At 33.7% G+C, this 14,731-nt stretch overlaps 1 protein-coding gene across 7 annotated transcripts in view; it reads right to left on the bottom strand.

Annotated features, from left to right (window-relative positions):
• Positions 1 to 496: 496 nt before the first annotated feature.
• Positions 497 to 14,731, bottom strand: part of Itpr (Inositol 1,4,5,-trisphosphate receptor) — a 136,804-nt gene continuing 122,569 nt past the window's right edge. For all 7 annotated transcript variants that reach the window (XM_076131180.1, XM_076131179.1, XM_076131177.1 and 4 more), the window contains 8 exons: positions 13,988 to 14,160; positions 13,252 to 13,416; positions 12,409 to 12,586; positions 9,904 to 10,130; positions 9,180 to 9,345; positions 8,373 to 8,533; positions 7,769 to 7,933; positions 497 to 6,832 (listed from right to left, as the gene is read on the bottom strand). In XM_076131180.1, the coding sequence (XP_075987295.1) occupies positions 6,740 to 6,832; positions 7,769 to 7,933; positions 8,373 to 8,533; positions 9,180 to 9,345; positions 9,904 to 10,130; positions 12,409 to 12,586; positions 13,252 to 13,416; positions 13,988 to 14,160 (1,328 nt within the window). In that variant the 3' untranslated portion in view covers positions 497 to 6,739. The remainder of the gene's footprint in view (positions 6,833 to 7,768; positions 7,934 to 8,372; positions 8,534 to 9,179; positions 9,346 to 9,903; positions 10,131 to 12,408; positions 12,587 to 13,251; positions 13,417 to 13,987; positions 14,161 to 14,731) is intronic.

Here is a 14,731-nt window from a genome sequence, read left to right on the forward strand (position 1 = left end):
ACGAGCTCACTGAAAGAAACCTATTGAACCGTGTACTCATTTGTGATACTTGAAGCCAAAGAGATTTTATTACAAGTTCATACATACTATAATGCGAAAAGACTTTTTCCACGACCTACTATGTACGTATAATAATGAACGTATAAAAGCATTTTAGCAATAGTGATTACTTTTAGAACTCGCTCCATGTAAAATACTGTATGTTTCGAAGAAGTCTAAGCTGATATATACTTTTAGAACTAAGATAAGTGTTATTACCCAAATCCAAATATTTTGTGACTAAAGACAAAAGTAAGATAAAAGTACATTAAATAAATACTATATTTCTACCATTTTACTACAGCCAAATACTTTTTAGTTTTAATAAGTAATTTAAATTCTACATCGTTGTTTTTCAGTAGAACATCATGTCGTGAAATACAAAATGCATTTGTCAATAATTTGTCAGTGTTTGCCGAACACAGTATAGGGACAGACGTTTAATAAAACGATCAAAAAACTTTGTGCCATAACTTTATTTTTCATAAAAACAAAATACACATTATTGCGGGCATCACAACGAACCGAGGCGTTCGACGGACTGCAGCGGTGGACCGCAACTCGCCGGTCGACTGCTGCAGTCGTCGGTCGACCGACACAAGCTACGTTAAACGTCACGTATCTATAGTCAATATAAAATACAATGTTCTTGAAAAACAAACAGTCACGATGCATATGAACGACAAAAGCTCAACTGTGAATAATTTCTGAAGTTGTCTAAATACAGTTTTAGTTGTAATTAATGGCTGGTATTCGATTTCTTCGAGATGCTTTTTTGCATAGTTTTTATTTCATAACATTCGTCTATATTTATCTCATGTGGTTATCGAATTATTTTGCTTAAATCAGCGATAGTTGTTTTATACTTCTGTCGTTCATATGCATAGTTCTAAGATTCAAAAATACAGATCTAGATACAATGAAATATACAATAAATAATATAAAAAATACACTCGGAATGTATTATGTGCGATAAATATATTATATAAAAACATTTTGTAAGTATAGATTTAAAAATATAGTTCTTTAGAGAGAAATATTAATTAGCTAAGGAGATTTGGTCAGTAGTTCTTCATTTAGTGAAGTGGGACTATCACGACTACACAGGGTAAACAGGATCATCTACACACTACAATTTTCTAAACAAATTACCTGAAAAATGGACAAAATCTATTTTTTTTATTAAAATCAATTACTTCGTTCAAGATTCCTGCAAGAATATTAATTCGGACTTATATTAAAAGAATTAGAAGTATAATTTGTAAAATTCTATTTTTTTTACTAGTTTAACCCTTTAGTGGGTGAAGGTCACTGGTAGGAGTTATTATAGGTGTCGCCAAACAACTTATCATGCATAGTTGTGACAAATAGACCATAGATATATCATATACCAGGCATCATTATATTGGTAAAACCATTTGGCGATTAAAAAGAGTGTCCAGGAGTTTCTTGCCAGCTCTTCTCATTGGCCCTACCTTACGAACTGGCGGTAAATTCACTCTCTGTATCATTGACTATCATAGTGTCAGCATTTGACCTAAATAAATAAATAATTTTGATTTTCGATTTAGAAACAGTACAGAAGGCACGCGGGCGACTGTTCTTTGAATTGGTTGGTCGAAGCTTAAAGACTGACTGTCGTGCCTAGCATTTATTTTCTAGAGGCCTTAAAAATCGTTTTACTACGATCTTAAGTAATTAAATTTACCCAAGTTGTTTGGCCACACTTATTTCTTTTTAATAATCTTAATTTTTTATATAAATTTTGAATAATACAGTAATATTATATTTTGTTAAAGTTCTTTCCCAAATCACTGTGTAAAACATGAAAAATTAAAGCATTTGAAAATAATAGGAATGTTAGTGAAACGGAACGTTTAATACAAAGAGACAAGATTTTAAGTACACATTCAAATATCAACAAAAACAAATATATCCAGCTTTTGTATAGTTGGCGATTAAAAAAGTGTATGTAATTGGTTTGGCACTAAAAAGTACCATGTAAATTGGTAAAATACATTTTATTTAACCTTTTTGGTAACCTCATACAGTCCTACTGCTGGGCAGCTGTCTGTACCCGAAATGAGCTAAATAAATGTTTGTTTAATATACATGTTTTTTTATATTTTAATGGGTTTATGTACTTATGTATATTATTTAACCATACTTAGAATTAGATAAGGTAGTATTTTGGTACAAATTATTTAGAAATAAGGCTGAACTTTAATTTCTTTCTTATTATGTTAATCGCCAACATACAAAATGGTAGAATTCTCTAATATTTGGCATAACATATATCTATAAAGCATACAATATATTGTTTTTATATACAAACATAAAATCACTTTTTTATATCACGGTCCTATGGCACTGCGTGTTTTGAAAAATCGAAAATAAAGAAAAAAGTGTTAGTTAAATTATATGCCAATATAAATACAAATATTTTTATACATATATTGCTATTTAAATACAAAAAAAAATCGTAATGAACGTCTTAAATATAACCAATATTTTTTACTTAATTTTTCAACTGAAACAGTGCTATCCTTTTCTTTTCACGTTTAAAAGAGAGAAACAGCATAACATATTAATATGACCTATGTATTTTTAAATTTTGTAGTTATAGTAATCTATCTTAAGAGTAAAGATAGTATGAGCAAGATATCAATATTGATAAATCATTCCGTCTCTGTCTTACTTAAATATGTCAAATATATAGATCTTTTTACTCTTTTTGTCTCAAATGTACTTTAGCCGTTTTCAAAAAACGGTCGTCTCCTTAAATTAACATACAGAGCAACTTTCGTTTATATGTCGGATATAAATTTTAAAATATATACGAGGTTTGATACCCATACCTTTACTTAACCCATTACTGTAAGCTTAATTAAAATCATCATTTTTATCATAGAATCATTTTTATCGAAAGCGCCATCTATCGGGCACAGTTCTAAACTTTTATCTGAGAGAAGAAAAACCCAGAGAACGCTATTCTGATATAAGAATACTTTTCTACAACCATCAGTAAGATAAAAAGTCAATGATGTTCAAAATTTTGATAATTTAATTTATATAGCAAGTAAAACGGCAATTTCCTTTAAGAGATAGATCTCAATCTTTTAAAGCCTACAAATAAGGATTTTAAAGATACGAGTATCAGACCCGAAATCTAGTTAAATCTAGAACAATCGAAGACTTAAACCTATACATACATAAGTAACAATCTATCACCGTAACTAACAAACGAACCAACCGCGTCTACATATAGATATAGATCAGATCTCTCAAACGATTTCATATACTTTACATACTAACTACTTGTTTGAGCTATGTATTGCACGATTTAGGGCTACGGGGGAGATGCTTTTACTATAGAAAATGTTTTGGTTGTACAGAATAGATAGGTCTTTTTAAAAGACAACTCCCGCACTAAGAATTGTTCGTGTCGCGGGGACAAACATACAAACAAACGGACACAAAGTATAACGTGACCCGAAATAACGATTTGAGGATCGCACAAATAATTGTTCCGGGTGCGAATCGAACCCATGATTCTCCGATGCAATGTTAGCGGCGTGGCGACCTTAACCACTGCGCCACGGAGGCAGGTCTTTTGTATCTGTCGAGATGAAATCTTGTATGCACTTGGGTTCTTATACCATATTTTGGTGTCTGTCGATGTCAATAAGGTAATTTATAATGTATTTTTAAATTATGTATTAATCGGTTTTTTCTACTTTTAATGTTTTTCTTTCCTTATTTTATTTCAGAGGTGTCAAAATCTTAGTTAAATAATTAAAATTGTATGTTCTAATCTGTATCCAATTTCAAAGATACATTAGTTTTTTGCGTATTTCGAAAATTTTTAGAATCGTTTTATTAGATACTTCTGTTCTGTGCAACCATTAGCTTAGAGTGTGAAATATGGCTTCTCTTTTTATAATTATTGCAAATAATTGTTTAAGAGAATTATACCATTGATATAAATAATTATTCTGATAGCAGATTGGAAAGAAAATAGTGAGATTATTAAGCGTTATAACTGAATGAAAGAATAAGATCTTTTGTAAGAGAAATATGTACCCGTATTAATAAAAAACATGCTCATAAAATTGATTTCAAGATAGAACCTAGTAGAACGAAATGTTACGTAGAATGATTTAATTTGATTGTTTATTAATACGGGTAACTAAATATAGTCTTTTAGACATAATATAGATCTGAATTAATTAATATTATATATACTTAAGTATATTATATAAACGATAGAATTATTGCACTTAAAATATAATAAGAAGAATATTGTAAGTATGCGAATAACAGTATAAAATATATGTTTATAAAAGTAATAATAATAAAATAAAAACAACCCTTTCTTTAACCTGTCTGACCATTTAAGGGTTAAATATCCCCCCATTTAAAATCTACTTTTAACTAAGAACATACTTTGTTCAAACTTTAACAAATAGAAATATATTTTTTTATGTAAATAGGATTTTTCAACTCATATCTGAAAGGCCAAAGTTTGGCCGAGAAATTCGGACTTAAAACTAAAAAAATAACAAGTATTTTTTACAATGGACGTAGGATTTAGCTAAATTTTTTGAATTATTTTTACATTTCGTCCTAATGCATTCATACCATAGTTTAAGGCTCGATTTCCTGCTACGCTGACATCGGACGAGCGTACACGATATACACGATGCTATAAGGGCTATTTTAAACATACCACAACGACAACACATGGTCGGGTACATATTTTCCTATTGAAATGAAATACAATGAAGAATGTTAACTAATTTGATTATTAGCACTCCATATCTCTCTGATAAAAAAAAAATACTAGTTAATTACTTCGATCAATTAGTTTCCGATTTATAAGTAAAACGAGTTGTAACCGCAAGACGCTAGCTGTCGGTGACGGTGTGACGTCATTGTACAACTGTTAGCGGGGCTCTTCGAAACTTCGATTTTGATTTTACAGGCTTTACTGAGTCAAAATTTAAAGCGATTTGGCATACCTAGTAACATTCTTCATAAACACGTACCACATTTTACCACCGTTAGTCACGTGTTGAACAAAACCGGTCCTTATATAGAACCTGGGGTTCTAAATGCTACTCCATTTAACATATGGTATGAATGCATAAGCCAGCCTTTTGACTTTGGCCTTTGTAAGTGACTTCGAAGTCATAACATTAGTCGTAAGATATTAAAAATCTATGTAACAAGCCCTTAGCACTGGAAATAAAGTCATAAGTTAAAATTGGAAATATATTTTTAAACTTGAAGTCGGTTAAAACGGCTTAAGCCCGTTTTTATAAGCCACTATATAGACATTATAATCTGATATATGTAGCTTAGAAGTCTGAGATTGATCTCAATTTTGAAATCGCACTTAAATTTCAGATTGCACTCAAATATAGAATGGTTCTTGACTGGGAATCAAGTAAGTTTCGTTTGGAACTATCGACACTTTTTTGAGTGCGATCTTTGCTTTGAGAGCGGTTTATAAAACGATAAGAAGAACTTTATTTCAGTGCTTAAGAGCGTTAATGAAACGATCTAACCTAATAGTTTCTATTCAAATATCATAATGAGATATGTGACGATATCTACAACTACTGCGATTTAAAACAATAGTGACGTCATAGTTAGTCAACCAGAAAACTTAATTTTAGGAGCAAAATTTAAAGGACTTCAAAATTATTATTAATGTTGCTTTTTCTTGAGAAAAGAAGAGCAAAAAATATGGAGGAAATATGAATTAAGAGTCAATAATTTCTTTTACACAATAAGCAATAGAGCTCCTCATAAAGTAATTTACTTACTCGGGAATAGAACTGCTTATTTTGACAGAACATTTGACGTCTAAACTTTTGTAGCTAAGACGTCACTATTATTTCGCATATTTGACTGATTTAATTCGAAATAGTCACATTACGATAATTACTATCGATTTACGTATCATTAAACTTTTAAAGAAACACGACATGAGCAGATATTAGCATTCTTTCTTTTTCGCATTATTTCTTCGTTTTACAAATGACTTAGCAGATTTTCAAAATGGACAAGGCAATATTTTATCTATATGATAAGTCATATTAATTATGTATGTTTCATATATTTTTATAAATTTTTTTCAGAAGAAAATTACCTTTTAGTAAATATTATTTCATTTAAATTGCTCAGTCGTGTAACTTCATATTATTCGATATAAATCGATCGTCAGTTTGTATGTCATTGGAAATCTCAGAAACAAACAAACAAATAATAATGTGATTGTGCGATATCCGGTCTATCTGTGAGTTATGAGGTTGTATATTATTGGCACACACGTCACTTCCGGTCACTATAACAAAGCCTTTAAATTTTGAAAATATATGACATCTTTATATAGCGCTTTCTTGATTTAAAAGAAGTAATTACATAAAATACTGTGAACCTTGGACTATAGATTGACATTAGCACAAGTTTACCAAAAAACAAATGATTTAATTTCACTAACACCAAACCTTTTCCGTTGCGTAGTTGGGTATATGAACTTTATAACTCCAGCTTAAAATCAACTTATAAAGTCTAAAAGATTCTATTAACCAAACTGTCTTAAAGTAAAAATAAGCCCTATATCTTTACAACAAGGTTGATATTAGCTCATATAGTGTGTGTGACGTGTGTGTATATGTGTTCGGCGTGTGGTTCACGGTGGCAGGTTCATTTGCAAGTTCTGCAAGTACGCCGAGGTTGAGTTTAGTAAGCCGATGCGTTGTTTCTGCTTCCTTTGTTCAGTCATCTGCGAAACATTATGATACTTATTGCATTTGAAATTGTAATTTATAAGTTAAATGTCAGACATGATCTAATATACTGTTGTTGTTTTATTTGAAATTAATAAACTTATTAGGTCGGGGAAAACAGTCTTTTCGCATTATATTATGTATGAACTTGTAATAAAATCTTTTCTCTACACAAAAAAGCTCGATATTTGGGTACCTCAGGAGCTCACTGAAAGAAACCTAATGAACTGTGTACTCATTTGTGATTCTTGAAGCCAAAGAGATTTATTATAAGTATATACACAATATAATGTGAAAAGACTTATTCCCCGACCTTAATATATACTATTACGTCTGCAATACCAGAAGTTGTAGGCAGAGGTGTAAGATATGGGTCCATGGGTATTAACCATGTAAAAATGTAATCCATGTAAAAAGCGGCGAACCTATTAAGCGGCGGATACACTACCGAACGACTGTAGGCGTTCATATTTCATTTAAAAGGGACTCAGCATATATGTAATGTACCAATTCTGTCGTACACTAAACTTAACATGCGTTAGTTACATTGTAACTAGTCAACCGTAACGCAATTCTCTACCACTATCGAGAACCGGCTAGTTATCGAAAAACGTTGTTCAAAAATCTGATCAGTGCCTCTAGCGGGCGCTGTAGGAACTATTTTTGCAGTAGTTTTTAAAATGTCAACCTCTCGATTATTATCAATAGTACCAACTGTAGGGAATTGCGCTAATATGGAGATGTATTTTGCTGTCAAGTATGTGTGCAATAACCAAGCGTTTCACGAGCTTGTGTACTGCACACACACTAACCATAACACTCACTTTGACATAAAACTCATATAGTTTTTGTTGCTAGGGCCTAGTAACGTCATGGCTGGGCATGAAGTTGCAGGTCCTGAGGTCCATGGTGTGGCGAGTGCAGGTACATACCTGGTCCCTGAGCTCGGTGAGCAGGTCGGTGAGCGTGTTGACGGCCAGCTGCGCCCGGTCCAGCTGACTCTGCAGCGCGCGGAGCTCGAGCTCGCTGCCCTCGCCCTCCCGCCCGCCCATGAGTGATAGCGCCCGGAGACGAGGGAACCAGTCCAGGTTGTTTGACTGTAGACCGACATATAACATATTGTACACAATTGTTATAACTCTGAAGCTTATAAGGTATATAGTCAGTAATAGCGCAAATTAAATGGCTGTTTGAACCTTATTTAGATCAATTCCCGTACTAAAAATTGCTTTCTCCCGTACTAAAAATGAGGTTTGCGACGAACATACAAACAGTGGATATGAAATAAAATTTAATTTTCTGTGGCGTGGCGTGGCATTATTTGCCAGAATGTAATCCTAATGATATCTGACACAATGAAATGATAAATTAACGTGACGTTTTGGTTCAAGTTTCGTCGGTTTCAACATTGTAAGCAATTTTTAAATATCGGCCACCTCTATTTACATTTTTCGCCTACAGTTGCAAAAGTTAGACCGCAGATTTCAACCAACATATCTGTTAAAACTATGATGTTTGTTTGTCTTGGGAGCTGACCTTAATCATGGAGTGCACGTAGCTCTCTGGTCCGGTGAACTCGGTGGGGTCCTTGACCCGCACCAGCACCATGAAGTACAGGTAGTGCCACATGTTGTGCTCACTCTTGATGTGCTCCTCGAAAGAAACTGTCTTGTTGTCAAAGGCTGACCTGTTCAATCCTGTGAAATTATAAAGAGAACTTTTAACAACAATTTTGCTTATTTCAATAAAATACAAAAATGCGCGTGCGCTAGAATATTGTTGGGTAATCGGTAATTTTGTAACTTTTATACAGAAAGAACAAGAATTTATTAAAAAAAACCCTTTTATCACTTGAAAGTACGTTATCTGAAAAGAACATAGGTATAAAAAATAAACGTTTAAAAACCAACTTACAATTACTAAAAAGCCAAAAATTATTCAATATAGTTGTGCTTTAAACGAATCTTATTTCGACTGTCTTTAACAAAATACTTGTATTGGTATGTGCTACTGATAGGTTTTAAAGTTGGTACCGGTGTCGTTGCTCGCTAATCTATACTAATATTATAAAGCTAAAGAGTTTCTTTGTTTGTTTGTTTGAACGCGCTAATCTCAGGAACTACTGGTCCGATTTCAAAAATTCTCTCAGTGTTAGATAATTTTATCGAGCCATACCATTTATCGAGGAAGGCTATAGGCTATATATCATCACGCTACGACTAATAGGAGCAGAGCAGCAAAAAAATATGTTACAAAAACGGGGAAAATGTGGACCCATTCTCTTTTATGTGACACAAGTGAAGTTTCGCGGGTCAGCTAGTATAGTTATATAATGGTACATACCACAAATAAAACAGGTGTTCTTTAATATGAGCTCCTTCTGCTGCTTCTCGCTACGCAGGTCTGCGAAGGTGTCGATGATGACACCAAAGATGAGGTTCAGCACGATGATGATCACCACGAAGAAGAACAGTAGATCGTACACCACGCGAGCCACGAAAAGAGGCTCCTGAACAAACAATATTTACTTTAGGATTCACATTTTTTTTAGCCCGTGTCTGTCCTACTACTGGGCTCTCTTTCCCAACGAGAAAGGGGTTTTGTCTTTATATTAATCACTGATAATTTATTTCTTGTATTTTTAAACTTAAATTGGTATCTAAATCTATAGAAATGATAACCGTAAAACAATTTATAAGTTGTGTTGTAAAAAGTATTTAATATATTGGATAAACATTTATTAATCAAGAAAATATCTTATCTGAATGAATAAAATTAATGAAAAATGAAAAAATGAATGAAAAGTGAATCTTAAATAAATACATTTTCGATTATAATTTAAATAAATAAATAAAATAAATATGATTGGACAACTCACACACGGTCATTTGATTCCAAACTAAGCAGGGCTTGTACTATGGTAACCAAATAACTGATAAACATACTTATATACTTCTAAATACATACTTATATAGATACATTAAAATCTTAAATTAAAGACAGGCTAGGGTATTTCGAAAAAAGTTAATCAACAATCAAATTTTGCAAGGCATTATCCATGACGTACAAAGCTAGCAGGGGCGCGGAGTATGTCCCCGATGCCGCCGCCATTCCTCAGGCCCTGGTTGAGCGTGGTGACGATGCACATGATGAGCGAGTCGCAGCTGCGCTCGCGGAGCGCGCCGTCCACCCTCACGAAGCGGGACGAGCGCGAGCACGACTCCGCCTCCTTCAGGTACTTGGACGACGGGTCCTCGGCGCAGTCGTCCACGTCGAAGCGTGGGTCTTCCTCGTCTGTAGACAGGGTTTTAAATATGAGCTATATGCTTAGCCCCCTAACCAGCGCGGTTACAGTTTAATATGAAACCTGTAAAACGCCACTAATTGTCAGGCGGTTGCATTTACTGTAACCGAGCGGGTAACCACTCCAGCGCTTCACCACTAGTGCGTAAAGGGTCTAATACTTTTCTTTTGTAATATACAGTGAGAGAAGCGACATGAGAATATGAAGGAAAACTAAGTGTACGTGAAAATATACAGATTGATACAGATAACAAAAGTCTATTTATATAAAACCAAAGTTTTTATAAAAAACTAGAAATCCGTATTAATTTCTTCAATATTCAATATTGAATCTGTATTCCCAGCTATTATTTATAATGGTATTTTGATACTATCAAAATAACCATTACCTGCCTAACTACAGCGTCCCAAAAAAAAAACATACATGCCCTTTTTATACATTATTAGCGGACCCGACAGACGTTGTCCTGTCTACACGTCTTTAATTTGTAAAAAATAATTAAAAAAACATTGTCCAGCGGATTGTGAATCTAAACCATTATCAGATCCCCTTGAACACACACAAAAAATTTCATCAAAATCGGTCCAGTTGTTTAAGAGAAGTTCAGTGACATACACACTTACAGAAGAATTATATACAGGGTGTGGCGTAAATAATGGATAATCCTTTACCAGCGGATGGGCGACCACCCAACTAATCTAAATATCAAAATTTATCTCTGGCACAAGTATCATAGTTTTTGAGATTTTGGCCATTTTGTGTGTTTTTAAAAAAAGCGATTTACGCTCGTTCTTTTTGATGCTGTGATCACAATTTAAGGCTTTTTTTAAATCCGTTTTTTGCAAATAAATCCTGAATAGATGTGCTATTGAATCTACAATCTTGTTTTGTTATTACTACTTGTTTTTTATTTAAATTATGCATTCAAAGTTAAATTTTATAATCTTTCACAACTTTTGTGCATCTTTGAGCACTTGTGGTGAAAAAAAAATATATGGTGGCTTTACTGCCCACGCCATAAATAATTTCTAAATTTTATTAGGATTCTAAATTGGTATAACATGCAGCATTAATACCGATTATTGTCAAAATATTACAACGAACTTAAATTATTAACACTTTTGCCGGTCGACTAATTTTATTTTATCAGCGCGTTTAAGCTAAGTTTGCTTTCAAATATTCATGTCTATAGGGTTATTACACTATTAAAGATTATTTAGATGATAAAAAAGCTTGGAACTGTGCTGCTTCTACCAAGTCTATTTCAAAATAATGTATTACAATTTGATGAGAAATGTTTTTTTTTGTCAACAGAGTAGTTTTCTTTAGATTTCTAATCTTTATTATTTGAATAGTATTTATGTTTTGTATTTCTTTTTTTTTTTCATCACAGCACACAAGTGCTCAAAGTTGCACAAAAGTGTTGTAAAATTATAAAATTTAACTTTGAATGCATAGTTTAAATAAAAGACAAGTAGTAATAACAAAACAAGATGTTAGGTTCAATAGCACATCAATTTAGGATTTATTTGCAAAAAAATTTGGCCCTTATGTGTGTTTAATAAAGCGATTTACGCTCGTACTTTTTGGTGCTGTAATCACAAATTAAGACTTTTTTTAAATCCGTGTTTTGCAATTAAATCCTGAATAGATGTGCTATTGAATCTAGAACGCGCTTAGCGTGAAAAAATTAAATTAGTCGACCGGCAAAAGTGTTAATAAATTAAGTTCTTTGTAATATTTTGACAATAATCGGTATTAATGCTGCATGTTATACCAATTTAGAATTCTAATAAAATTTAGAAATTATTTATGGCGTGGGCAGTAAAGCCACCATACATTTTTTTTTCACCACAAGTGCTCAAAGTTGCACAAATGTTGTGAAAGATTATAAAATTCAACTTTGAATGCATAATTTAAATAAAAAACAAGTAGTAATAACAAAACAAGATTGCAGATTCAATAGCACATCTATTCAGGATTTATTTGCAAAAAACGGATTTAAAAAAAGCCTTAAATTGTGATCACAGCATTAAAAAGAATGAGCTTAAATCGTTTTCTTAAAAAACACACAAAATGGCCAAAATCTCAAAAACTATGATACTTGTGCCAGAGGTAAATTTTGATATTTAGATCAGTTGGGTTGTCGCCCATCCGCTGGTAAAGGATTATCCATTATTTACGCCACACCCTGTATATAAAGATTATACCTCTATTTGCTCCACTGTCACTTAGATGGTATAATATTGAAGTAATAAGTGTACTCACTGTCGAGCTTGTCGACGTTGACGAGGAAATGGTCTCGGAAGAACATGTAGCCTACGATGGAGAACATATAGACCAGCACCAGCGCCAGGACTGCCGTCAGCAGGATGGACCGCCCGTTGCGTGTCACTGATCGCATCACGTTCAAGAGAGTCTCCTCGCGGTACACTATGTCTAACAACTGGACAAACAGAATATTGTGTTATTATACCATATCTAGTATGTACTTAATACTAAACTTACTTAATGATTACACACATATTCGATTCGGCATTAAATTACGTGAGTCAAGTCGGTAAATATTGTTGAACCAAATGAGTCGAACCGAACGTGTGTGTAGCAAGACTAAGATTAAGGCAAATTCTTACAAGGTTTATTTCATTCTTAAATGCGGGTTTTATGATTGGTTAAGGTATTTTATTATGTTTCCGTAGATGATTTGAATTACTTACTCTGACAAAACGAAATATTGATTTTGGTCAGTCATTTTCAATTTGTTTATTATTTTCCGTATACTGTTTTGACATACTATTTAGATTTTCACAAGCGAAAACATAATAGTCTCACTTAAACAATCATAGAAAAACTCTCCTTGAGTAATAAAAGTAAAAATCTAAGATATAAATCTAATACTATCAAGTAATTCTGTACCTTTCTCAAATTAATTCAAAACCTATTTTACCGCACATCATACGAGACATTACAAACATCAAGATAATTCTATACAAATAACAACACAGTCCTTAACAACCAGTCATTGTATTATGTTAACCAATAAGACTATACTAGCATGTATCTTTGGTATCAAATAAACGATTTTCTTTATTTATTTATTTAAATACTTACCAGAACAGAAAAGAAGAACGGATGGCAGCATATGCCGAGGAAGCAGAACACCAGGTACACGCTGTGGTACAGCAGCTCCGGGTCGGTGAGCACGTTGCGCGGGGACTTGGACAGCGTGCCCTGATTGCCCATTATGCTTACCAAGTGGATGCCCTTTACCACTATCTGTTCAACACAATATAATTAATACATAATATGCCTTTTTCCCATAGGGCAAAGACCAAAAAACGCCACTTGGTACGATCCTAACAAACTTCCCTCGCCTCATTCACATCCATACATGAAGAACTTTTAATTAGAGTACGTGTACGTCTAATTGTATGTGTGCACGTGGCGTGCACGTAATTTTTATTTATAGACTTGTGCATACTATTTGTGCACGAACGCGTTAAGTGTGTCATACTGACTAAAATAGAATTAAGTATGGCTATATAATTGGTTGCTTGTTAGTCTAAACTAATTGAATTTAAATTACATGCCTTTGTTAAGGCAGCAGTTATTGGCATGCACAGTGAAAAAAACTCGATTTTAAGGAGGAAAGTTAAATTTTTCGTAACTATGTGAGAGATTAGGTAAGGTTTACAGCATTTTTGATTTTTATGACAGTTTTATTATTTTTTATAACTTTACACACACAATGCCGAAAGTGGACTTAATGCCAGACGGCATTCTCTTCCAGCCAACCTTTCAAGTTAAATAATTGAAATATTGTCTTATAGTAAATGTTATAACTCACAGTGAACATGGCGAGCAGCCAGAGCGTGGGCTCGGGCCCCACGGAGTACATGAAGCGCACGGCGGCCGAGGCCAGCAGCGCGCGCGCCCCGCCGCCGCGCGGCAGCCACGTGACCAGCGCGCCCGCCACGCCCGACACGCACCACACCACCAGCGACAGGTGCTCGCCCAGCTCTGCGCGGACAACGCGACACAACCACACGTGATTCTTACTGCCGTGTAACTAATTACATCTCGCCGCATTCAGGACGTACAAATAATGCCCCATTTTTGTATACAAGAGGTAGCCGACTATATTATTTAACACTTTCGCTGCCCACAAACCTACTAAGTAGGTTTCCTGAACTCACTCGGTGAGTTGCTGGCAACCTACGTGTTAAACAAGTCAAAATAATCGAGGTTTCAAAATGCAGGTTGAACATCGTTAAGTTTCGCTTTTGTTACACAAATAATAAAAAATCTCCAAACATAACGATATAATGTGGAAAGTAACCAGTCATTATACATGTACCTGTGTTCCGATTTTTATATTAAACGTTTATATTATAGGTTAAAGGTAAAAAGTTACATACACTAGCGAATTCAAGCTCACCGTGTACCGCGGATTCTGCATTCACTCTTGGTGAAAAACAATTTACACAACTTGATAATGAATATATTTCTAAATCATTTAACCGGTTTTACAATTTATATGTAAGTGTTAGATATTCTATCACTAAATAAAGCTTATGAAAACCACTGTCAA

The sequence above is a fragment of the Anticarsia gemmatalis genome, chromosome 25 (genome assembly GCF_050436995.1).
Source record: "Anticarsia gemmatalis isolate Benzon Research Colony breed Stoneville strain chromosome 25, ilAntGemm2 primary, whole genome shotgun sequence".
Classification (NCBI taxonomy): Eukaryota; Metazoa; Arthropoda; class Insecta; order Lepidoptera; family Erebidae; genus Anticarsia; species Anticarsia gemmatalis.